Raw genomic sequence first — 26031 nt, 5'->3', positions numbered from 1 at the left:
AGACATGCCACACTACAGCATAACTACAACCAGCTGTGACGGGAGACTGTTAGTTTCAGTTTTATAATAGAAAGAGGCAAATTTAATCGCTGCTATAGTGAGGCCCCCAGCCCCTTGCAAGGTCTCACTGATGGCATTACCAGCGTTTCTGCCCAAACCGCGCAGGAGGTGCGTAAAGAAGAGCGTACAGTCTCAGGAGAGCACGCAGCGACAAAATGCCTAACGGGGGGCTGCTGCAGGAGCTTCTTGCCACGAGCGGCTTCTCTCAACAGAGTTGCCATCCTTGAAATGGCTTAACGGTCTCAGAACATTGCCTCCTGTTAAGACAGCTCTCCCAGCCCCAACAAATGTCTGCAAAAGGAAAAAATTTACAAGAAGTAGCCAATGGAAAAAAAAAGGCATTTCACAAAGCAGCTGTAAACGGCCAACGAGCCACCTGAAGACGACGCCAATTGAACATAATTCTTCCACTGTAATGTAAACAATTCTATAATGGAAAAAAGTTGGAGTTATGGAACCCACAGAAGCCACATTTTAACTGGAATAAGAAATAAAGCATAAACGGTTCATTGAGAGTGATGAAGTGTGGAGTACTGGAACTCGGAGCGAGCCAAAGGAAAGCAGAACAATCCCGTGTCCTCCTCGGGCGGCGGAGCCCAGCTGTCCTGCTAGTCGAAGGGCCGACGGCTCCCAGCTCGGCAGGCGGCAGGCAACATCTCTGACATCTGCTTTTGTTCTAGCTCAGCTCTGAACGCTCACATAGAGCATTATACTTTCACAAAGCCCTGGTTACCAAGCACCTCAAAACAATGGTTGGCTAAACAGGGCCATGGTTGCGGGGGGGGGGAGGGGGGGGAAGAGCGGGAGGGTCGCTGGATGTTTCATAAGAGAGGTGCCATTTTGCTTTATATTTAGCAATAGCGATGGTTTAACTCTGAATGGAACAGGGAACCGACTTCAAATGAGCTTTAGGTGCCACCTTTGGAAAATCCCAGTCAATATACACTCAGATGTTTTCTCTTTACTCCTCCCTGTGCCAGAAGGATTAATTCTCATACAATTTTTTAATCCTCTTCACAAATAATACCTCCTCCACCCTCTCCTCCTCCTTCTCCGTGTGGGGCCGCAGTAAATACTCGGAGTGTTTTGCCTCTCTGCAATAGCTCAGTTTATTTCGACACTTGAGGAAAACTTCTAAGATATCCCCTCTTGGACTCTAACTGCAGCTCTACCTTTGAAAAGGGCATTTGCAAAACTGCTTCGAACCCCGTCATACCAGACAACAAATACTAAACCGGGCGATTTAGGAGACGCGCCGCTTGCCAAACCAGGAAGAGTGCTGAAATTCAAGGCATGTAAGATCCTGAACACCAACTGTCTTTCCCTCACCCTCTTCCAATGATTTTTTTTTTTTTTTTTTCATTTTAAATCGCAGGAGGCACTAACAAGGGCTAACAGAGAAGAAATTGAGAAACATTCCGCTGACTCGGGTGAGAAACATTTGCTCGCCACTACTGACGACCAGAAGGAGCCTGTGGTTAGGCTGGAATGCGATTTGTTAGAAATATCTGTACAGTTTACGAATCAAACAAGACAAGATCTGGTCATCAAGATCAACTCAACATAAATCTATTTTTCAGCAATAGTAATTTAGGGGAGTTTGGAAATCCCTATCTGCACAACCCCAATGTCTCACAGAAGGTAACCTCGAACTCTTGAACTCGCAGGCCTTCAGAGAAGTTTTAGTTCAGGGACTGAGGGCACCCAAGTTAGAACAGACACTGCTAATCCTTAGAAATAAGTTACTTTAAATGCCTTATTAAGAAATTTCTAGAAAGTATAATCTTTTTATCTATAAATTATGCTTGGGAACTCATCAGTGCAAGTAGAAAGAGACAGCAGGCACATGTTAAAAAAAAATAATCAAGAAGTTAAAATCCTTAAAAACATGCTGGTATGTATAATTCTTACAACAGAAAGGTCTTTACCATAAGGAAAGATGACTGAATATCCAATTAAAAATGAATTGTATTTTCACATTATTAATCATTCTGTGGACCTCGACTGTGAACTCCGTGTCAAGCGTTGGTTTCTCACACGCCCCTTCACAGAACAGCCACCCCGCTGAAGCGATCCGAGCACAAGTACAACTACATCTAATTTTAACCTTTTATTTTGGGGGAAGATATAATTTTAGACTGGCTCTAATTTAGAAACGTTTCACAAAGAAAAGCGATATGTCTGCCAGCAAGAAAAACATTACACTGAACTCATTGCTGAACTTAATGCACTAAAAATCTGTTTTCCTCCATGGATACGCTGCTTTTCATACTGGGTTCAAGACTCAACCCTTCCACAGGGGGGAAACATGTCATGCTATATTTGATTAAGACAAATTGGAAAAACAAAAGCTTGCTTCTCATGGGAAACATCCTGCAAGCATCGCCCCAGGCTGCAACTCATCTCATACTTATCTACGAAGTCATTACACCTCTCAAGAAAGTAACACCACGTTACAGCATCTTCTTTATCTTCAAGAGCAGCGGACAACTACCCACAAAGAAACCGTCTGGTGATTAAGAGGGAAAAGCTTGATCTGGAGGTGGCTAGTAAATATGTCAATCTGGTCGGTCTGTCTGTGTTACAAGATTAAAACATCTCGTGATTTTCTATAATGTCTGGTATGCAGTGCTGGCTGTAAAACGGGGCTCAGAATGAAGAAGGATCCCGTACCTACAGCATCCTCAAGTGACACAAACATCCATCGAGCGGTCAGAGCTAGTTTTAGCAGACCGTCGCGGCATTTCAAGCGATGTATTAATTTTACAGTCATGTGTCTGTTAGCAAGTTTCTATTCCCACTTCAGTCGAGCCTTGCCCCACAGCGCAGAGCTGATGGAAATTCCAAACGATGAGCCACAAGCTCTGAATATGACTGAACAAGAACCACCGAGGGAGCAGGCACGTGGTACCACTGCATGCGTAACAGGGCCACGTTGCTACTTTGAGGAGTAACATGAAAAGCAGACGTTTTGTAAGACTGTGCCCACGCTACTTTCTATAGGAGCAAACAGACTCATGTCAGGGAAAGGCACAATTGTAAGAATCCAAGTTTATACTCTGGTGCTGACAGAAGACAAAAATAATCTGTCAGCATTCTCTCCTTGCCCTTCCCTAGCCACCCACTTATTATTTCTGAAGAATAAATCACAGCATCTATTCAAATTGACACTAGTAGTGATGATTGGCTTTAACGTCTCCAATTAGAGATCATCTCGCACTGTTATCATTTCCAGCCCGTTCAAGAAAACAGTGACATGAAAAGTACAAAGTTCAGGCTGTGCAGAAAAAAAAAAAAAAAGGCAGAAACTCCAAGCGAGCAAACGAGGAGAAAGCATAACGTGACCTCCCAGCAGAATTATGAGACACAGAGGATGAGGAAGTTGAGAGCAGATAATGAAAACAAGGCATCAGCATCTAGAAGGTAAAGTCCATCAACCTTCAAAAGGAAGAAAAGGGTACCAACTCCTCAGCCTGGTGCAAGTTCAAATCGCTACGGCTGGCCAAGACACTCGATATAGCTTAAATATTCATATGACATCAATATTTTGCAGACTTCTGAAAAGTCGCAGTAAGGTAGCTAATCCTGCACAGATGGAGGCGCTCCACATTAGCTGTTTATTGCCGCAGCTCCAGCTTTAGATAAACCATCCAGACTCTGACGTATGCCGCTTTCAGCAGCACTGGAGGCCATATATGGAACTCGCAGTCACACCATTTCGGGCTCTGACTCATGAGGTCCGGCAATTCACGGTGGGGCAATATGGGAGGTTATTGCTTCCAGCTGTTCCACCAGCCCCTTCGCCAGAGGCTACCACCCTTGGAGCGGGACAGCGGGACCGGCAGCGTCCGCTCGGCAGTTGCCAGGCTTGCACCCAGCAGAACTTAAACTACCATCAGTTTCAGCTCATGTTAACGCACCAGTCTGGGCGCTTGGGGCTCAGTTCACAGTCTCCCAGACTGAGCTGCAGCACTTGAAGGGATTGTTCTTCCACGGCATAAAACCAGCGCCTCTGATTTAGATTATTCTCTGCGGGTATCTGCTGGTATCTGACACATACAACAATGGGGGCAATTAGAGGGACTAAGACTCCAAAACAGACATTTTTCTCCTTGAAAATACCATATTTAATCTCAAATTTTTTAAATGCAAGCAAGCTCCTGGAAGATTTAAGAAACACCCAGGTTACACAACTAATCTGGCAGCAGCGTCCAGTTTAATCCATTGGACCCTTCCAGTTCGTCAGTGCATTATTAACATCAACGCTGCAGTTTCAGGCAGAACAGAGCCCATGTGAGCTGTAAGCAGGAGTTCCCGTCAAGAGATGGTCAGCAAAAGTGATTTTTTTTTTTTTTCTAAGTTCTACATCAATTCAAGTATTCCAGGATGTTTCAGTTCATTGTAAAAGGCTTAGGACAGCTGGAGGAAGTAGGTTTAAAGGCATGAAGGAAACAAACGAGAGAGTAATAGTCACAAACAACCCTTGCACAAACAGGATCCACTTCAACTTACTTTAGAATTAATTTCTGTCTTCTGCACCCACCATGTATTTTGCTTTCAACAACCTTAAGTTAATAGCAGTAATCTGAGCACAGATATTAGACAGAACCGGTTTTTATTTCATTTGTTTTAGGCTTGCAAGTTGACATGTGAATTGAAGAGAAGTATGGATTGAAAATGAACACCTCACTTAACAAAAATAATTCAGCGCTGGAGAGGGAAGCACTGCTGCGCCCTCCCACCTGGCTGAGGCAGTCCAGCTTTTGTTTCCCACTTTTTCCTTTCACACAGGACCCGTAGTTTGCTGGGTTACTCACTACTTTTGAATGATCCACATGGAAAGAGCAAAACTTCTCCTGAAGCTGACAATCACTATGAAAATATTCCTGTATTAAAGTCACAAGTGGATAAATGGAGAAAAGAAAGTGAGAGTAAGTTCTGTGGATTTCTAAATTATTTTGTCTATTTCATAAAGTGGAGTAAGCCCTGTTTTGTGAGCTTCTCTTTTTAGAAGCACTTCAGTAATTTTATCATGAGTCTCCTTACAAGCTCAGCTCCTGGAACCAGATAAATAAAAGGAATTAAGTTTGATTTTTAAAAAGTTATGGGTAGTCCCAGCAGGAATTTTTTTTTTATTTGCATGGCATTTTTTTTTTTTTGGTTTTGTGTTTGTTTTCTTTTTTTTATTATTATTTACACCAACATTTTTTTTTTTTACGCTAACAGACTCATTATTGCACAAGGTGTCTGGATTTGAAATCTTCAGATTCTAACGTAAACCAGTTTGGATAGAGCCAAAACGCGACTCATTTCGGCTGCAAACGACCACACTTTCGGGATGCCAGAATGTGACCCCTCACCAAAGCCAAACCCTGGAACCAATTCAGAACAAAAGCGAGACGTTGAACCCTCAAGCCCAGATAAACTCAAACTGGCTCTCTAAAGCCAGCACTGTCAATAAGGACACTGTCTTTTCAACTCACTTCTCTCTAAAGGCAGTTTTCTGTTCTTTTTCATGGCCCGAAATGACTGACACGCTCTCTTGCACTCTGCTGCAGAACACCCCAGTAAGAATTAAGTGACAAACCCACATATTACTGTTCTGAAAAAAGTGGAACTGTTGTGTGACCCCGGCTCACAGCACATCCCTATTGTAGCTCAGGTTTCCTGTTTGTGCTAGTCCACAGCCCGGCCACCACGGCAAACCTCTGCAGCAGTTGTTCCACTTGGCTCTATCAGCGAGCAAGCACAGATCCATATTTAAGAAATAAAAACACAAACAAATGCAAACAGCCAAAGCTCGCTCTGCACTTTTGACCCGCGAGGAATTCGCTTCCATTCATCCCCCACCATTGCAGATTATAACAGACGATACACAGAAGGGACATTTATCATCCGCTTCTCGCGCAAGGCTTTAATTCTAAGCTGATTTTGTTTGCCTCGGCCGCATCTTTTGCAATCCATTTGCCAGAGCTGAACTGAAACCAAATCACGAGGCAGAGCGTGGCGTGAGGACGGCGATGGCGGCGCGGTCCCAACCCAGCGCTCCATCTAGCGTCCCCCGCTCCGCTGGAGCCCGCTGCCCACCAGCGGCTCATTCATTTCATCTCCCGGCAGCAAACAGACCTCCCCAGGACGTACAAATGCACAAAATTCCTGACGAGTTACCCTCAGTCATCTTCTTTTGGTAATGAGGTGATTCATGCCCTTTATATTTTAATACACCACCAATAGAAGAGAAAACATCTCGGGACTAAGAAAAAAAGCTGTGTGCTGCTAAAAACAATATTTAGAGTCGTTAATCATAATAGTTTTATTTCCTACAGAACCACATCATGATTACTATTTTTAAAGTGTTGTTTTTAAAGAATTGTGAAAACCCTTTAATGGACTCGGGGAAAATAAGCCAGCAGACTTGTTTTGAAAGTGTCAGAATAAAAAGGATTCTTGGAAGAGTGGCGCGCTTCCCTATTTCTGCCTGGAAGATCTGCTCTGTGCCAGCCCTTCGCTCAGTGCCAATTTACAGCATGAGGATTGTTTCCCAAAAAGCCATGTCAAATTCTACATTTAGTGCTGGCTACAGCTAAGGAAGCAGCATTAAACTAGGAACAGACACAGCAGACGATGTTCCGCCCCTTTATAACATATAGAAAGTTCTTGAATCACAGAACCGGCAATAAAAGGCCTATTATCACACTAACAAAATCGACCTCTCTCTCCCACACCGAGACGTACCCAGCACGAATGTTCTGGTGACCAACAAAATCCAAATCAGACATGAACCAGTATTAACCAGGAGCAGTAACATCCCCACCCCCCACCCCCCCCGAGACTGCTTTAGACTGTAAAATCTACTTTAAGCAAACTGTTTCCAAGTAGTCTCTTCTCGGCTAACCCCAGGATCTCTCCTGGTGCTTGAATTCATGCCATTCCAAAAAGCAGCTGGTGAGAGATGCTCTGAAGAATCCAGACAAATGACAGTTTTCAACACTGGAAAAACAGCAAACCACGCCAGGGAAAGCAAACATCCAGAGTCATTCATATACTGCAGCTATTGCATAACTACTTCTATGATTTTTTTCTGGCTAACAGGCTGTGCTTCCGAACGGTTTGATATGAAAATAGTTATACGCAGTAAATGGCGGGCTATATTTAAAAAAGATGCACCTGTGTCACAGCTGAAGAAGTTCAGGCGCGCTGTCGGAACAGGTGCCTACATGCCATCAATTCCTACCCCTCGGCCCTTAATGGCAGAGACAATACTGCAAGCATCAACAGGAGCTCAGCAGCACATGGGTGGGCCCAAGAGCATTGTTCTCTGAGCATGTAATTGCATTCCCAACAATCTCACTGTACATACAGATTTTAAATGAGCAATTAATTAAAAGCAATTTTAAAACACTTACTGAGTCTATTCTCTTACTGCCAGCAAATCCAGGCACTAAAGCAGAAGAGGATTTGCTGCTTTGTAACTTTTCATTTCTTTGAATCAAAAGAATAACTTTTACCATCGTGAAGAAATGTAATTAAAGTATATGGAACACGAAAAGTAGACATATAGTAACGGAAAAGTTAATGCAGCGAGTTCCCCGCTTAACCTCACGTACTTCTACTTTTAAAGGCAACTGTTTCACAACTAACAAAGCAAAATAGTTTAAATCTCCTCCTTTGAAAGCTGGAATTCCTAATTGCATTGTTTCCAGATGGGTTAAATCCAGAATACTATTCTGTAATCATTTACCCCTAAAAGTTACGCCAGCAGCCTTACGTTGGTACTCCGGGTTCCCTTTCACCCAAAGTGTAGGCTCAAAGTGAGAAGATATTAAGAAGTCTATTACGACATTGATGGCACGTTGCGTACAGATACTGCTGATATAGCTGTCTCGACAAGAATATTAACAGTTCAGGTACTTAAAATGGCAACACACAGTTGAGGGCAATAAACTTGTGTTTTTACACCCCCACTGCCATCTAGTGGCTACAAAGCCACATGTATTCCACGAAGTTACGAGCCATTCAGGGTTCAAACAAGCCCAGAAAGCATCAACTGACCTGAATTTACACTCCATGCCAATCACTAAATCTCGCAAAGGAGAAGAGGCAAACGAATCCTTGCTTCTCTTTCTTCCTACACTCGCTGCCTTTATGGAATTCCCTCAATGGAACAGAAACACGTTTATCTGCCTCGCACACTTCAAGCAAACGAGTATTTCTCCTGTATTGTTAGACACTAGATGTTGATGGTAACGTTTTATTAAGTTTTATTCTATAACCACCTTCTAAATACTCCGAGCAATCTATTTTGTCTTTTCTGTGAAACCTTGCCTCTTATATTCCAAATAAATACCTCCGCTAACAATATGAAGCTAAATTTCTTTTCCTAAGCAATGCATCTCCCTATAATCTTTGGAAGGCTGTTCGCCTCCCGTACAGCCACCATAAATTATATTGATAAACTAATAGAGAAGTTATATTTTGTATATACGTTTCTTTAACGTCAGCTCAGGTCCTGGTCTAAATATATCCACTAGGCTCGTATACCCCACAGGAAAACTTAAGTGATATATTAGGAAATTTAATCATTTCCTATTAAAGTAATTTAGAACTATTTAAACATCTGGATTTTTAAATAAAGAGTAAAAGAGAGATCAACTCAGTCCGCCTTCTTTTAGGAAAAAAGAAGCAGTGCTGTCTTATGAAGACTTTATGTGACAAAATCATCTTGGAGTGGCCTAGGGTATAAAATGACAGCACTCTTGCTACCCTGTGTTGGATCAACGTACAGCAAAGAAACACTACCCACTTTCAAATACAGTTTCGAAGTGGTGGATAACATTTCTTATTTACTAGGTTTCTGACACAACCTGCGTAAAAATTAAGAACAGGAACTGTATGATAAGCTCTCCAAACTGCTTCAAAGAGGATGTCTAAATACATGAAATCTTTGGTTAGAAGAAATGTTGACTCTTACTGGGTGATAGCCTAAGAAAACATAAGAAATGCAGATGATGATGAAAATTTATCATTAAACTGTTTCCTATTTGCTGATTTAAATCACGATCAACTGATTTCTGCAGCAAATTTGGAACTCCTTTCCTTTCCCCTCCTCCCTCTCTCCTGCTGAATAGCTGGTGATCCCATCTCACTGCATTTTCGCTCCCACCGTAGGCTGGCAGAGAACCCAAACTGAGCTGAGTTTGGGAGCCTGATTCCACCTCACGCATCACTCAGTGCTGCTTTGTCTCTCCAGCAAGGCAGATGGCTGATGATTCGGATTGATTATCCCTCTGTCCAGCGCATGTCTTTCTGTCCCTAAGCCATTAACAGCACCTTCTCTGCAAGTCATGAAGATCTGTAACGCTGTCAATTCACTGCTGTCTAAGCACTACCCAGTGTTACATAAAAACGTTTAGTCACTGTGTTCATCAGCTTTACTGAATTTCCATTTCCAAACATTTAGACCGACAGCAAGATTTTTCTCTAGAAGGCTCTGCATGCACAAACTTGTTTCTGTTTAGCAATAGTTTCCTTTCTCCCGCACTTTCTGCCTCTAAAGTCTTTAGGAAAGAAGCTACGCTCAGAGTAAGTCTAAGACTACTGCAAACGCAGCCCATGCAGATGCCATTCGATCCAACAGGCATTGCCCCGCTGTGTGGAAAAGCACGAGTTTCTTGTTTCTTGTAGTGTTTTCTGTGTTATTGTTAATGATTAAAGCAGTTCTGAAAGTAAACATCTGTAATTGTTCCAGATACAAGATGACATTTGTTGTATAAACTGGTTTTAATTATTTTGTGGCCATGAATCCTTTTCTTAAATCCAGGACAGTGGTTTCATAAACAAGGAACTAATCCAATCGCCAAAAGCAAAACACACCCAAACATTTCCCTAACTTTCCTAGCTAAGTTGAGATAAACAACATCATACGAATTTTCAGAACAACAGATATTATTTTATCTTTGCAGACAAACGCTTTTCTTGCTATTATTTTCAAAGCAAAATTAATGCAGACTGACCTTTAAAATAGCTGCCTATTTCAGTGGTTTCACTGAGAAAAATGAGCATTTTAAGCTACTAAGAGAGTATACTGAAAAAGTTTAAATGGAAACATTTGAGCTGCACGCACTGGAACATGCCTCATTTAAATTAGGAAATTAGGGGACAGAGCGTTGCAGATTTTGACTCATTGTTTCAAAGTGAGGATTAACAGCAAGCTAATACCTACAGTTCAACAAACATACAGCATACAAACTACCAAACAAGGTTACACAGTATAGAATACGAACGGCATTCCCTAGAGCACTGAAGCATACACCGAGTATTTCCTTTCTTTCGGAAGTACCTACCGTCTAGGACTTATGGAATACCCTTTATTCACAGATTTAAAAATATGCAACAATTAAAATACTTGATTCAGAGAGAACACGGTGTGGAAATATCCTTACCAAATAGAGCAGAAAGGTGTGGAGACCTGTTCCAAGTCCAACAGAGGACAGAATGCCTAATCCTACCCAGTAGGCACACCAGAAGAACTTTTTCTCCATATACCGCACATACTGAAAAAGAAGAGTCACAAAAGAGAAAGAAAAATTAAGAACAGTGATCTCTCTTAGGGAAGAAAGTTAAAGCTACAAACTAACGCAAATAGTCATCTGGATTACAATAACTGAAATAGAATCCCAGATACTTCTATTTGCAATTTATTACAATTACAGCACAGACATGTACAGAAAACAGCACACTTCCAAAAGCAAAGCCCACACGCTTTAAAATCAGCAAGTTTCCAAGGAGACAGATGACAAATTCAGGTTCAACAGTGGGGGGCTGAAACCAGAACAGACATACTAGGTGTGAGAGCGAGCAGCAAGCCCCACACAGTGCCTGCTGCAGCCCGAGCAGCAAGCAGGGAACTCAGGGAATTGCCTGAACAGATTAAATAAAGGAATATAATTAGCTGCACTCTCTCAGTTACTCTGTGGAATGTTTTACCTTGGACCAGCAAGTTCATTACTTTTAAGAAAAAATTAAAAGTTGGTTGTGTGTTGTACACATAAGTGAGGGGATATGGGAAAGTCACAGGAAATTCTGGACATATAAAGTCCAGTTGGGTACACTGGAGAAAGGGGAAGCAGTATCTCTCTCTCACTGCCACAGGAGCCAGGCCATCAACTTGGCTGCGCCACAGCCCCAAGAAGAGGTGCCATTTTATACCACCCATGGACCAACAGCACCAAGATGAAGTTTACCAGTCTTAGCCGGGCTTCAACCTGCCGGAGTATAAAAAGGTCCTGAAAATGCCAAGTGAAAACCACAAATATACTTCACTATTCTTTGTATGGTTTTGGAAGAAACTGGTATTCAAGTATACGCTGATGGTACACAGAGATAGGTAGAGGTATTAGCAGGACCCCGACTTTAGGGAAGCTCTGGAGGAAGGGGGATGGATACCTGCTGGCAGACATGACTGAGACCCCCCCAGAACGGAGAGCTCCAAGCACTGGCTGGACCCTGCGGGTCACGCTCCCCTCGCCAGTCCCAGAGGCAGAGGTTTGTTCCCAGCAGGCTCAAGGAAACCTCTTGAGCAGCACTGCCCTGCCAAGCCTGGGCCTGGTGGAGGCCCAGCAGCCAGCTCAGGGACCATGTGCCTCAACACCAGCCTGCAAGAGCCATCTAGTGGCAAACGTTGAGTGCATCGAGCTCTGACCTTCATGCTGACAAGGTCACCAACCAGGGCGGTTTTTAATGAAGCAGGTATTTGTCCAGCAGGAACAGGCCACTGATTCACCATCTACCAACCAGCTGTGTGTGTAAGTGCTTAGGTCTCAAGCACGGGATTGCGTGAGCAAGAACGCAATGAGCGGAAGCAACTCATTTCACTGCATTTCAAGACCCGTCCTGGGAAGCCGGGCCTCCCACTCCAGACCTGCGTGTCCCTCAGGCAGCCAGACACACCATAGCAGTATGGATGTCAGCAAGTGCTCTGAAACCTGCTGATTTCAGAGTCAGAGCAGTAAGATCATTCAGTTGCACAAGGAAATGTTCTGCAGGGTTTAAAAGAGCTGTCTGCCCTCGGGAAAATCTGAAACTACAAGAAATGGGGAGGGGAAAGGTGTAGACAACACCATCGCTTTATGCTTAAGCAACAGCTTACACTTCAAGTGATGCAAAAGCACCAATCTTCAGATACACCAAAGCACAAAAGAGTGTTTAAACAACCATCTGAAAACGATAGGGATATGAGAAGCATCGCAGAACCAGATCCGCACCAGGAAAGCATTTGTGTCTAGACATATGCCTATCCTGGCTGCTCAGGAGACCCTTCCATAGAAGCAGAAAAAACATTTCTCAGGAACCACAAAGTTCTACCATGACTCAGCTTAACATTCTATCTCAAGATCTCGCACCACTATTAAAAGCTTGTTAACAGCAGATGTGAAGGGGTGCTGCAGCATCGGAGGTGTGCTTATTCAGAAACGGATGAGAAGAGGAACACCTACAGATGGTGACAAAACAGATCAAACGATACAGCTGATTGTTCCGCATCTCTAAAACACGACTCATCGACACACAACAGAAAGGAGTCATGACATGAGAAGCAAATATCCTTAGCGAGTAGGAGTTCAAAAGATACGTTACAATTTCACAAAGACCCCATTCAATTCCCAGTACATCTACTTTAGCACAGGGACAGGGAGCATTAGTCACTAAGGAAAGTAACTTTAAAACCTCATACCTGTTGATGTGTTCCTTCAATGTAATACGTAGCTGTAAGCACTGCAAGCATCAGTAAAAAAGACACCAAGATACTTCGCCGATGCCACAATCTTAAAAGACAAAGGGCAATTAGGTTTTTTCATAATTTAGCATGCATTTCAAAGTAACTTATTTATCCCTACAGACTGGGTTCGCATAGATGTAGTCAGCAGGGACAACGGCAGCTGGAAAGTTTGCTATTATAAAAGGATAAACCTCCCAAGAAAATATCTGGGGAGCCTTTATTCTTTATGGAAAAATCTCAGCTTCACTGTCAAGTGAGATCAAAGTTCAGCCATGCGTTTTTGGTTTTTTTTTTTTTTAAATAAAGAAAAACAAAGTAACCTTCTGAAAACAAACACATTCTGAAAACAAATATTCAGCTTCTGCAGCCCAGACAGTCTCAAACACAGGGCCATCAACAACGTCGTGGATGGTTAAGCCAAGTGCAAAGCAGGCACTGGCCCTGGGCAAGGGATGAGCTGTGGGTGGCATACAGACGTGCTAATTCCCAACTGTGTGCTGGTGGGTAGAACCACAGCGACAGGAAGAGGAACAAATCTTTACACTATTTTGGTTCCCCCGATCTACTGAAATTAATATATCTTGTAACAGCTCAAAGTTTAATAAATACATTTTAGCTAATTATGAAGGATTAGGAAGCTACTAGAGTAAGGGAAGAAAAGTGTTTTCCTATGTAATTTGTTACCCAATTATTTTTTTGAGCCTGTTTAGTTTTATGTACGCATTCTGCTTGATGTGTATGTGGCCACACACAGTAGATTAGCAAATACATTTATTATTTTCTGGGAAACACTATTATACCGTCACCTAATGATATAAAGAAGCAAGTGCTAGCATCACTTCAAAAACTGACATGAAATAGCAAACTATGAACGTAACTTATTTATTTACACAGAAAAAGATAGAAATGAGATGCGGTACAAGAAAACAGTCACAAATGTTTCATATTAAGCAAGCTAAAAAAAGCCACGCTAACTTTCCATTAATTTTAAAATTGTGCTGCTTAAATTAGTATGACAATTAGATTTTCAAGTGATTGTCATCATTTAAATCACAATTTACTCAGGTAGAACACAGGAGATCACTAAGAGTCAGTCTGAGGTCTCAACTTAGGAGCTCATAATCGTGTTATTTTCTGTAAAGATATTGTCATGCTAGAGCTAGGCAACATAAGTGTGCTGCACAACAGAGGATGCGAGTGCTTTCCGTAACAGGGCTTGATGTCTAGGAAGCCAGGTAATAGCTTAAAGTAAGACCTCAAATGTTATTTCTGTGTGGTTTAAATAAATGCCTGGAGGTTGCAGAAATGGCTAATGTAAGACCTGATAAAAGAGTTCTCAAAGAAACCATTCCCAATGATAGTTGAAAGCAGGCACATAGTAAAATAAGTAGGTTTAGGAGTTAGATTTTTTTGGGGGTGGGGTGTAAAAGGGAATTAAGACTATGCTACAGAAACCTGGTATTTTTCATACAAATCGTTTCAGAAGATCGAAACGGAAAAGCGAAGTTTCTCTCAGTGGGTCTTGTGTGTCAGCGCCTCGAACCTTGCCCGCAAGGGCCAACGAACACAGCCCGTTATCACCGATGTCAGCTCACTCTGCAGAGGAGCAGCCCAACAGCTAGGAGCACCCAGGGTGATATTAGATCCTATCCTCTCACTGCAAAAATGATTGTAAACTCAGTCCCAAGCACAAGAGATTCCAGTTACCAACACAAGCACTGGGATGGCTGCTACTCTTGGATTTTTCAGTTGCCAGTTTTACTCATGTTTGCTTTTTGGCACTCCAAACCCTCTCAAGCCTAGTGTGTCAAGAAACAGCTATGCTTTTCAGCATTAGCAGTGGATGTTAGGACTGCTACTTGCAAAATTTTAACTGGAATAAAGGCCCATTTTATCCAGTGTGTAAATAACGCTTAGGGAAAGTGCTTTAATAAATCGTTTCCTGCTGTGAAAGGGACCACGTAGCTTAGAAGCAAAGTCCTCTGCAGCATCATAAACATCAGTCCAAGTTCCACGTAATCCTGAACCCTGCCCTAGCTGAGCTCTTGGAAGATCACTCAGCAATACTAACACATACATTAATAGATCAGTACTTAACACTGCAGTCATAAGTACGAGATCTCTTGCCTTAAGGCACCCACTCCTTCAAACTGGAATATTCAACTCTTCAGAAAATGACTTTGCAATTTACTTCCATTAACACCTTACTGTATCTACCCTTATGTAATTTAGGTAGAAGGTCTGGGTGCACAGCTAGAAGTGTGGTACGTTCCAGTAGCCAACTTTAAATAGAAAAGTAAATATGCTTTCTGAAAGAATTTTAAAGTTGTGAATCATCGGGGAAAGCGAGATGTCCGAATGACCTACTGAATCAGAGCATGGGTTTCCCCAGAATGCTTAGTAGAAGTTAAAGAAAGGATCTTTACTTTATGGTCCATTCCTTCAAGTTTATTAGAGTTTCCAGGAAAAAATACTGCAAGGTAACGAGTGGTTGTCTCCAGAGAACAATATTCAACCTCTCTTCTCGGTCCCTTCGCTTCCGTTCACTCAAAGAGGAATCTGCAAATGAAAAGCAACAGAAATGTAAAAGCATGGACTGACAGTTCAGATTCTGTCCCATCCAAAAATATATTGACTTTTCTTTTTTTCTTTATTAGGAAGTTAATATGAGCTCCAAGTCATCTTTTCTACCCATCACAAAGCGTTTGCTCCAAATGCATCAGAAATCAGGTGATTTCCAGCAAAGGAAATAAGTTGGCTTTTTTCTTCCATGTAGCTGACAACCATCCAAGAATCTAATTGGCCCAGGGTGCAAAAAGTCTGGCATATCTATTAGCCTTTATGCAAGGTACTGCACTACTAGCTACAAATCAGCCAATACATTAGGTCAAATGTGACTACATCGCCCAGTAGAGAGACCACATTTCACTTTGAACTTCTGGATTTGGTTCTCTTCCAAAGCTATTCTCAGACTTCTCCAGTCAAACCAGATTGAGTTACGTGTGCTCTTTATACGCTCCAGTCACCGTGTAACTGGATAACAGCATTTATCCTCCCAGTAAGGATCCTCCTTGCCATGCTGTTCAGCTTCTCCAAAATGAGCCCAGCAGACAGGAAGCGCTCCCATGAAAAGGACCTTTGCTGGACGGACACTATACACTTGTTTGCATTTAACTGCAGTGATTTGGTTACAATGCAGAGCTCAACACTAGTGTAAATCCAGTCACTGTACACTACCATACCAGTATAGAAGAAAGGTCCTTCCAATAAACGTGTTATTTTGCACTTACAACAGTCAAGGTTAATAAAAACCCTAGCTATTTTTTGGATAAGAATGGTTTGTTCAAAGGTTGTCAAGCTAATGAGCCGTAATAATTTTTAAACTTTTAAAGAAAACGGATTCTGAAATAAGAGGAAAAAATAGTAACACAAAACAATGGAAAAAAATAAACAAAAATAATTCTTGTATCCAAATAGACACCAAACTATTTAAAACATCACCTACTACACAAAGTCAAAACACATGTATTCTGTTTTGTATAAATTTAAAGCACTGCAATATTCATAAACTTTAAATTTGTAAAAAGCTGTTGCATTTAAAATATTAATCTAATCTCAATCCCCAGCATACTGTAACTCAAGATGTATTATTTCAGTCTTATTCCAGTAATTGAAACATGCTGCCTTATCAGATGCTAATATTTACATAGAAATTGCATACCTCATTAGTCACGTAGCCCATTCACTTTTGTCTTCTTTAACTGTAAGCATCAGTTGCTTTAGATGAACTAACAGAAATCCTACATTGGCAAATACTGGATAACATCCACATTCCCTCAGAGTTACAGAATGATTTAAGCCTTTTACTTAAAGGCTTTGATTTGTTCCATACGTACACACATACAGTTCCTCTTTAAATCTTGCCGCATTCATTGCATTAAGAATTGCTATTCTCTATTTTTTTACTTAATAGGTCTAACAAAAAAAAATGCTTCAGCCTTGTTTTTTATAACTTGTTTTTAGTAAAGGTCATAAGAGACAATGGTGTAAGACTGCATACAACTTGAGAAATCACTTGGTTACAAAACTTAATTAAATATGGAACTGGCACACTGGAAGCTGACAGGAAAGCAAAGTAAAACGATTATCATTTCTATGCTATACTACACAGCACAGATAATTCAGTCACACAAGGCTCTTCATGAAACTGTCTCAGCTTATTTTTCATGAGTCCTAAACACTAACCCAAGCCTACTTCAGACATACCAGTAGGAAAAACAGAGGCAAGGCAGGAGATTAAGTAGTTAACTGTTTTGTTAGTAATTTACTATTGAGACTGACAAATTATAGTGAAGCTAAATGTCAACAGAAACGTTAGAAATTGGGAGACTAATAACTGGATTACTCCCAGAGTAAAACAGATTTTTATTACCAAGTACTAACTTTTCAGTGCCAAAGGGTGGGGCCGTACAGCCTGACTGCTACAGCCACATATTTGCCAACGCAGTTTAGGTTTTTAGCTCAGTCCTGTTGCAGCCCCTGTTGGTACCCAAGTCAGCTTTACAGGGCTCACATGCACATGAACTACAGAATAAGAACTTGGGAGGGAGAAAACAGGGTAAAAGAAAACTGAACAAAACTACACAGCATAAAACTATTCTGTGGCTTTACAATATATAAATCCTCTGGACTTCTGATTTGGAGATGACTGAAGTTTCCAAGATCAATTCAGGCATTGAGGCTCTTTGCATTATGCGGGCATAAAGTGCACCAACATAAATTCCTTTTGAGTGTCATGCTGGCCATTTTACACACCAAGCTGACCAGCTGAGAACATTAAATAATTTTCCACCTACCTGTAAAGTTTCCATTGTGCTGTTCTTTGGTCATTCCTATGCGTCTCTGGTCACAATCTGTTCCATTCTCTGCCATTTCATAGATCAGTCACGTATGGGGATCTAATAGCAGAACAAAAACAGAAAGCATAACGTCTCCGTGTCTGGTTATGAAGACTCCATTTAATCCATAGTGAAAGGATACAGGCAAGTATCCAGCAGTTCTCCAAATCCAAATCACAGTTATCCTGCATTACACCATTAAAAAGGAGAAAGTGATTCAATTCCCACAATGACAAAGCTTAAAACATTTCCACCTACATAAATCTAAATTTTTCACTTAAATGACAAAACTCTTCTCACTTCTAACAGCTGAACAAAAGCTCGTTAAACAATCCCTTCTACTAATCAGCCCACTGTTTGGGCTCCAGAAGCAGCAGAGCCTCATACAAACCTCAGTCCAATCCTGAAAGAGGGGTGCTTAAGATTTGATTCTCATACTAGAAAGCATCTATTCCGGCACTAAGCTTCCAGGTAGTTAGCATGTGAATAGACCTCAAAACCCTCACAGCATTAAAAAAGAAAAAAAAACACAAACAACCCTCAATATGGTAACTAAGATACAGAACTTCATCTCATGTTTTGCACAATGTGATTATCTCTAAAGCAGAAAAGGTAAACTCTTCAGTGGAAAAAGAGCTCTCTGATGGAAAGCTTTTTTGAAAAGCATACATTCTGTCTGCCCGTTTAGCCTCTCTCTAGTGAGATCAGCCTTAAACAGCCCAAAAGAACAGCTGTGGTTTTCCTCATCCAGGAGAGTAAACAGTGCAATAATTGGAAGGCAGCATAAATCAGAATGTTGCAAGACCTTCTTTTTTTCTTTTCCCTAAAAAAAACCCAACAACAGACCTGAACAGCTGACAATTCTTATGCAATCAAACACAAAGAAAGTAGCCACTCAGACTCCTTGGTTTAAAATGCCTCTCTTGAATCTTAAGAGTTTGGAATTTTATTTTGGGGAAAAAAAAAAAAAAAAAAAAAAAAAAAAAAAAGAGTCCCACAAAGCTAAAGCATCTTATTTGCATTGCATTTCTCCTTGTAAGCAAACATGATTTACAGTTTTTGATATGCTGCTTTTGTTGGAAAGAGAAGTAGTGCACTATCAAAATGACAGGTTATATAAAACTGTTTAGTGGAGGAAATTAAAGTTTTACAGAAAAAATACTTCCCCTTTGATTTATGTTAGGCTTAAGAGCCAAACAGCAACTCAGGTTTGGTAAATAGGATTGAGATCACCCCTTTGATTCAGACGGCAATAATGTTGTCAATTTTTGTAATAAAATATTAAAAGATTTCAGATACTGTATTTGTTTAAAATTTCCAGGGTTTCACAGGTCAGTTTTAGACAGATGTTCTTTTAAACAGGTACAAGCCTTGTGCATTACTTGTAATACAGATAAAATTACTAGCTAGAATGTGATTATTAAAGGGGTTTTACTTGAAACCCAATAGTCAAAAGCATCAAGGTCTCCGGAAGGAGTCCCTCCTCCAACATCTCCTTCCTGAAATGAAATGCACAGAATCTGTCTAGTTAAACAAGGTAGCAGAAACTAATCTCTTGCATGTTACAGTTTTTATTCATTGACACTTGGGCCGCAAGAATACCCAAACCACAAAGAAAATTAATAAAACAGCCTTGCAAAAGTTTGCTTCTGAAATATGCTGAAGGGCTCCGTAGTCAGCCAAGGACAACAGAGGACTGACCTGCTGCAGTAAGAGCTCTACAGCATCATTCTGCAGTCACTGGCAATCAAAGGTTTGCTCTCAACCGCTAGTCAAACACCAGAGAAATGTGAACCTATTTCTCTCCTCAGATCAGTTTTATAGCAGCAGTTTTATGACACTCTGGAAGTCAGGGGAGTTACACCAGCTGAGGACAACTGGCCAGTCACTACAGTGATACGAGGATCAAATGTTTAGCCATCTCCTAATTTCATTAGGACAGTAAGTCTCTGTAGATGGAGGAGTGTTTTGTTTCTACTGACTGCACTTGCTCATGGTGGTTTTATTTTTAATATATATAAATATGTATTTATATACATATACAATATAAGCTTATATACACACATACATATGTATATCACACACGTGCTACACACATTCACACACAGAAAGCTCAAATTGCAGAGGGGAATATTTAAATTGGGCACCTGCAGTTTGAAAGCCTGATGGTCACTGAAAGCTGCTTAGGAAGCAAAAAACCATCAGGGCCATTCTGCACACAGCCATGCTAAAAAACTGTTCTGGTTTAGGGAACTTCAGTCACATTTTGTTGGTTTAAATATAACAAACATTAAAACAAAACAAAACAAAAAAACCTTAAGTGGAAGCCACATGTTCCTCATTTTGAAATCCATCTTTTCTCCTTGTGCAAATCCAGCCTTCAAAATTGAAGTCTCATTGGATTGGTCTCTGCTCAGCTTAATCACATTTCAAGAAAGTTAAAATACTGTAATACAAATTGCTCGCCATGTTTGATGCTAAAAATCTAGGCTATGCACAACACTCCCTCTCCAAGGACTGAATTCCGCTGCCATCCGTTAAACATCTTACTGGCACACAAAAATCACCAATCTCTAGGGATCTCAGGTGCCGCGTTACGTACATATTACAGCTTTCACAAGCTCAACTAACAGAGTCAGTTTTACCCCGCCTGCTTGGAAAGGCACTAATCTGGGATTAGCTTTGCGTAACACTACCTCAAGTCCACAAGTCAATGTTTACAGCAAAGCAAATAAATAATCCCCTTGCACGCTTCTGTGGGGCAAATACTTGTTAAGAAGGCCTTAAAGTTCAACCATTCTGCAGAAAAGCTCTAAAAACTCGTATTGAGAATCCAGTTGGCTAGGAGATTTGATACCTATTACATGGCAAGTCTGAACGGGCTGCAATTCAGAAACCAAACCCTTACCGGTTTCAGAAAAACCTCCCTGGTTTACCAAAGTCTAATTATACTTAAAGCATCTTAGCATAAGGAACTGGAGAATGTGCATCCAGAAAGCTCAGCTCTCTGATCTGTTGCTCTGTTTGACGCCTGTTAGAATCACTGGTCGGGCACTACTGTCTCCCCATGGAGATTAATCGGAGTGGGAGTCTGACCCAAAATGGAGTTACCCTTCATTAACTGAGTCCATATCCTCAAGTCTACACCAAATCCATGAGAGCTCACCACAGGAAATTAAATTCCATCTGCTAAACAGAACTTCACTTCTTATGAATGCTGAAAAAGACACTTCTTATGAATGCTGAAAAAGACAGAGTCCATATCTAAAAATAAATTTGCCTAATGCATTGAGTAGTTACCAGCAAACATAAAAATAAACTATTTAAAAGAGTGAGAAAAACAAATTTGAACAGTTTTTGTATTAGAGTCGCTTAGATCATTCGTTAGAGCTGTGCTGATACAAAACCCTCTTTGTAGGGCTGAACAAATAGCCCACAATACACTATTCAGCTTTAGTGAAATCCATAACATTAAGCATAAAAAGATAATTATTGCCAGTCAAAATGTAAATGGGCCAACAAAAAGGGCTTATGGTAACTGTGACTGGCACTTCACAGCATAAATGAGACAAAGCAAAACAAGCTATTAGAGCATGAGAACATAACAGTATGAGGCACTGCAATCTCTGCACCCTTTAATAAGAGAAAAGGACAAGTCTCTTCTTTCTGAAGCTCTGGGGAGCTGAAGCACCCAAGTGTTGGGTGCGCTTGAATAAAAGGAAGTGGTTTAAGATAAGGCAGTTGGGTGCTCGCACTCTCGCTCGGAGGAGGAGAATGTGGACTCATGTTCTCTACTAAGGATTTGTTGCAGACTCCTTTCCAATGTGCTGGAACAACAAGGAAGCTGTTAACTCTCACTGCTTTCCCAGACATTGTTTGAATCACTAATTCTTACCATTTCTTACTTAGTGAGACCCTGGAACCCTGACTCATCCTCAAAGTTACTTGTCACACAGCTGCTAGAACCAGATTTATAGCTTAGACCATTTCGCTGTTTTCTCTCAGCCACCTTAGCACATAATTTTCAGTCTTTTGTCATTTCTTGCATTTTAACCCATAGGCTCCAATCCTGCCGGTGTGACGGTCCTTTCTCCTCAACTTTTCTGATAACCATTCCTTCTTTAGCTACATCACTGTTCTTTAATTACAATAAAGAGAGCAAAAGATTAAAAAACAGACTTTCACATGTGGATAAGTAATGGCACTAAACTAGACAGTTACACTTTTGTAATACAGTTTTGTTTCAGTCATCAAATGCTCTACACAGGCAACAATTTACACAGGGAATACGTTAACAGTTTCTTGGCAAAGTAACAGTTTGGAGAGCACTTTCTCTCAAAAGTCAGACTGCCTGGCACAGGAACACATTTAGGTAAAGGATGAGATCAGTCTTGAAGTGAAACATTACATACCCTTTCAGCTCCGTACAACTACGTCACTCTTCACTCTTTCTTCTGTATTTGAAGCCAGTGGAACCGAAAACTACGTCCTCAGCTCTGTACACATTCAAGACCAAAGCGACTGCTTTTCCAAACCTTCTGTCCCTATAGAGTAAGATAATACTGTTCATGTGACACAAAACTGACACATTCCCTAACTTGAAGGTTAATAACTTTCCTAAAGATGACAGAAAATAGAAAAAGTAACTGCTTGATTTTTTTCCAGTCCTTCAAGACTCATGGGAAGCACTCAATTAAAATAAATTAGGACACATCTGAAAGACGTTCAAAATCTCCATAGATTTAGCTATAATGGGTTACTTTGATATGAGTGCATTTATTCCCATACTAAAAATGTTTTTCTAACTAAAATAGTTTAATCCCTCAAAGGAAAAGTAATTAAGTTAAAGACCACAGGTTTCCATTTTGTGGGTTATGCCTCTGTACACCAGACCTATTTTCCAACTCCTAGCCAAATACCATTTCAAAAAAGTCATTTTACAATTTAGAGTTAAAATTCCCACTTTTCCAAAAAGACTTTGGGACATCTTTTAGGAAAGAAAGATTTAATATTGTTGTAGCAAGAGTTTCCAGGGATGCTGTGCATTTTCTTTCGAGGTTACGAAAAGTTCTGTCCCTGCTGTTAAAGCCACGTATATTTAAACTGTTCTCCTGGGTGGATTTTCTCCTGTGAAATATGAATATTGATGGTTGCCTGTGTAGATCCAGCAGTAGAATCAGATGCTATAATAATACAGTAGTCATTACACAATATATAGATGAACAGGCACGGAAGATGGTAGGAAAGACAAAATTCAGGCTGCAGGTCTTTGCAGTGATCACCAGCTGAAATTTCAAAAAAAAAAAAAGATTTAAATAAAAGAAAGGAAATTGAAATAACTGGGGACGTGAACATTATCAGTGCAGCATCTCACGCTACAACGCAAATCACAGATCCATTCTGTGCTCCTTACGCTGGCAGGAGGCAGCGAGCGTGGGGCGCAGATCACAGCTTACAGAATGAGACTGCTCCTCTGCTGACTGGGACAACGCTCAACCAGCTGCTCAGAAAACCACTTCAAGGTTATCAGAGAGGGTGAAATACGCTGCTGAGAGAGTGACCTGAAATGATCACAGGAGACCTCCTTAGTGTTACTGCTGTGCTGCCATGCTAGCTTCAGTTTCCCAGGTGCCCAGCTCAACTGTATCCAGATTTTGAACAAGACAGCATTATACACTGTACTTCACGCCCTCTCTGAAACAGGGATTCAGTGACAAGTACTACCACAGCACTGATCAGTGCCACAATAACGTACCTCTTGGGGAGGGCACGTCACATATGCCCAAGCAGCCCTTTCACCGAAACAGTTGATGGCTTGGAAAGACTGATAAGAGCAGAGATAAAAGCTTGGAGAGAGGGGCCACATGACATTGCAAAAAAACCCATAACTTAATATACAGGTAACTAAACAGACACAGTATCTTTCACATCCGCAGTTCCAGAGGGCTATACAGAAATCCAAGCACCTACTATCTGCCAAGATGTTTGTCTCACAGCCCTCAAACTGCATTCTGCATTCAGGAGGTGGCAGTCAAGCTCTCCGCCATCAGCCTCCCTATGCTTCCAAAAGGCACTGAGGAAGGAAAGGTCACAGGAATTGTCACAAGACGATAACACATCCTGCACAAAAAAGGCCTGCTAAAATCTAACTAGGAAAAAACAAAGAGTATAAAAGCAGCCTTAAGAATTGCCACCTCTGACTCCTCCAGCAGCTGGTGGAGAGTGCAGGTTTGGTGGGAACTTTGCCGTTATCCTATCTTGTAAGTGCTGGGATACAGTTTCCCCACAAGATGCTTGAACCTGCCCAGCCGTTATATCCAGAGTGCGTCTTCCCTAAGGGGAGGTACAGCAGAGATGAAAGGGAATGAACAGAATTACCTAACAAACCCCACAGAAAACAGTAGCTGAAACATGCTCCTGAGGTGACGACTTCTGCTTTTCATAGACATTGGCAGTCTCTAACTGGAACCAGTTCAGGATACGCTATGGCTGCCTTGGCCATTCAATGAGAATACACTGCCCATACAAGGCGAATCACAGAGGCTAATTCCAAGCCTTCCAAGAGAGAAGAATACTTTTTTAACAAGTTTGAAATACACTGAACAACTGCCTGCCTCACTAGTAACATCAAACTGTCTCCTGGGTCCATCTGGTCAGTGCGGCACCAAAACCAGCAAGGTGTTGCCCCATGACTATGATTGCAACCCGCTATAGGAATACAAAAAGCTTAGTGTTGCAATAGCTTCAAGGCAGTGCCCTTTGTTCTCATGGAATAGCAAAGTCCATCCAACTCACACTTCCCCACAAGTAACAGAAGTTAAATTTCTAACCTTCATATAATAAAGTGTTTCCCATCACCATTATACCAGAAGAACTGGCCTACTCCTACTCTACATCAGGAGTAAGAGTTTTCTGTTTTGTTTCAAAACCAAAGCTTGTTAAGAAGTAAGAGGAGATCTCAAAATATGCACTAATTACATAGAACATTCTAAGGAGAGGTATTCACAAGATGCAGTCAAAAAGAGTTATGACATTCAAAAGATATTCAAACACAACCACAGGAAAAAAGCGTTAAGGTGGCAATAGTGCAGACATTCCAGCTAAGAGGCTTCCTTGCAGTATACTCACCTTCCTCATGGCCACTACCCACTTAAAAGCCACCAAGTCTCCTCCCATCCTTTTCCACAGAAATTACAAGTACCATTGATTTCAGCTGTTAAGTAGGACAAGAAGCTTAGCTCAAATTAATAAGTAGCGTTCACCTGTCATTGCACAACTGGAAACATGTTTTTTGAAACTGTCATCTGAAAACACAGGATGAAGAAATCATGGCAACTGTCACAACCAGCAAGGAATAAAAAAAGTCTGCTCCATATGGCAGAAATAATGGATTGAAAGAAAAAGGAATGACATAACGAAGACCATTTTAATAGGCAAATTAACACCTTAAGAAGAGCATACATACAAGTGCTATCATAAGTTAAGATGGTATAAAGCATAAGAACCCCCAATAGAGCCATCTGGCAGGAACTGCGGTGAAACAACCTCAGAAAAGCAGAAGTCCTAAGAGTAAAACAGTACTAAAAGCCACTGCTCTACCAAAATTCATATACTCCAAGGCATAAAAGAGTAACATCACACTCTGTCCACCTCAGAGTACTCAACCCATATTATTAACTAAACCAGGATACCCACTTGTTGGTAAGCACCACCTCACACAGAAGAGAAAACAAGGACAGGAGAGAACTCTGATGAAATGTCATACGAGCAGTCCAAAGGGGTAACCTGGATTCACAGCACTCTAGACATAAACAGCCACTGTCAAGCAAACATATTACCGCTCCCCTCAGGTCACCTAAACGACTTGTCAAACGTCTCAGAGGCTGAGATGGAACTCAAAAAAACTGGAAGAAAATGGGAATCTTACTGCTTTATTGCCTTTTGTAATGACTAAATGACATTGGCCAGAGAACTAAAAAACAGACAAACGCATCTAGGTGCTTAACTTCAGTCAACAGAAATGAGCCATTAAGAGTCTTCGTGGATTTGGGCCTAACCACCCAAGTCCATAAGACAAGCAACAGACTCTACAAAGAAGGACAGTGTGACGTAGGGGCTGCAGTTAGCAACCCAGCGAGGAAAGCACAATATGTTTCTCCTGGAGAAGCAGACAAAGACCATCAGTATCTGACTCCTCGCCACTGGAAGGATTAATTTCTCACTGAATCATCAGGCACCGTCCCTGGAGCAGGGAGAGCCTATCATGCCGTTTCCAGGGTTTTGTCCAGCGTCCCGGGC

General features: G+C 41.2%; 1 protein-coding gene across 4 annotated transcripts in view; it reads right to left on the bottom strand.

The window, feature by feature from the left end:
- Positions 1-26031, bottom strand: part of VMP1 (vacuole membrane protein 1) — a 69386-nt gene that overhangs the window by 42737 nt on the left and 618 nt on the right. For 2 of the 4 annotated variants that reach the window (XM_082493279.1, XM_082493280.1), the window contains exons 1-5: positions 22146-22474; positions 17692-17793; positions 15262-15394; positions 12791-12881; positions 10503-10613 (exon numbers count right to left, since the gene is read on the bottom strand). In XM_082493279.1, coding sequence (XP_082349405.1) covers positions 10503-10613; positions 12791-12881; positions 15262-15394; positions 17692-17767 — 411 coding nt within the window. In that variant the 5' untranslated portion in view covers positions 17768-17793; positions 22146-22474. Of the gene's footprint in view, positions 1-10502; positions 10614-12790; positions 12882-15261; positions 15395-17691; positions 17794-22145; positions 22475-26031 lie in introns of those variants that run through there. The other 2 variants (XM_082493277.1, XM_082493278.1) reach the window with 2 other exon arrangements.

This window comes from Vanellus vanellus, assembly GCF_965231255.1.
Source record: "Vanellus vanellus genome assembly, chromosome: 19".
NCBI classification, from domain to species: domain Eukaryota; kingdom Metazoa; phylum Chordata; class Aves; order Charadriiformes; family Charadriidae; genus Vanellus; species Vanellus vanellus.
This window is presented reverse-complemented; position numbering and strand designations above follow the sequence as displayed.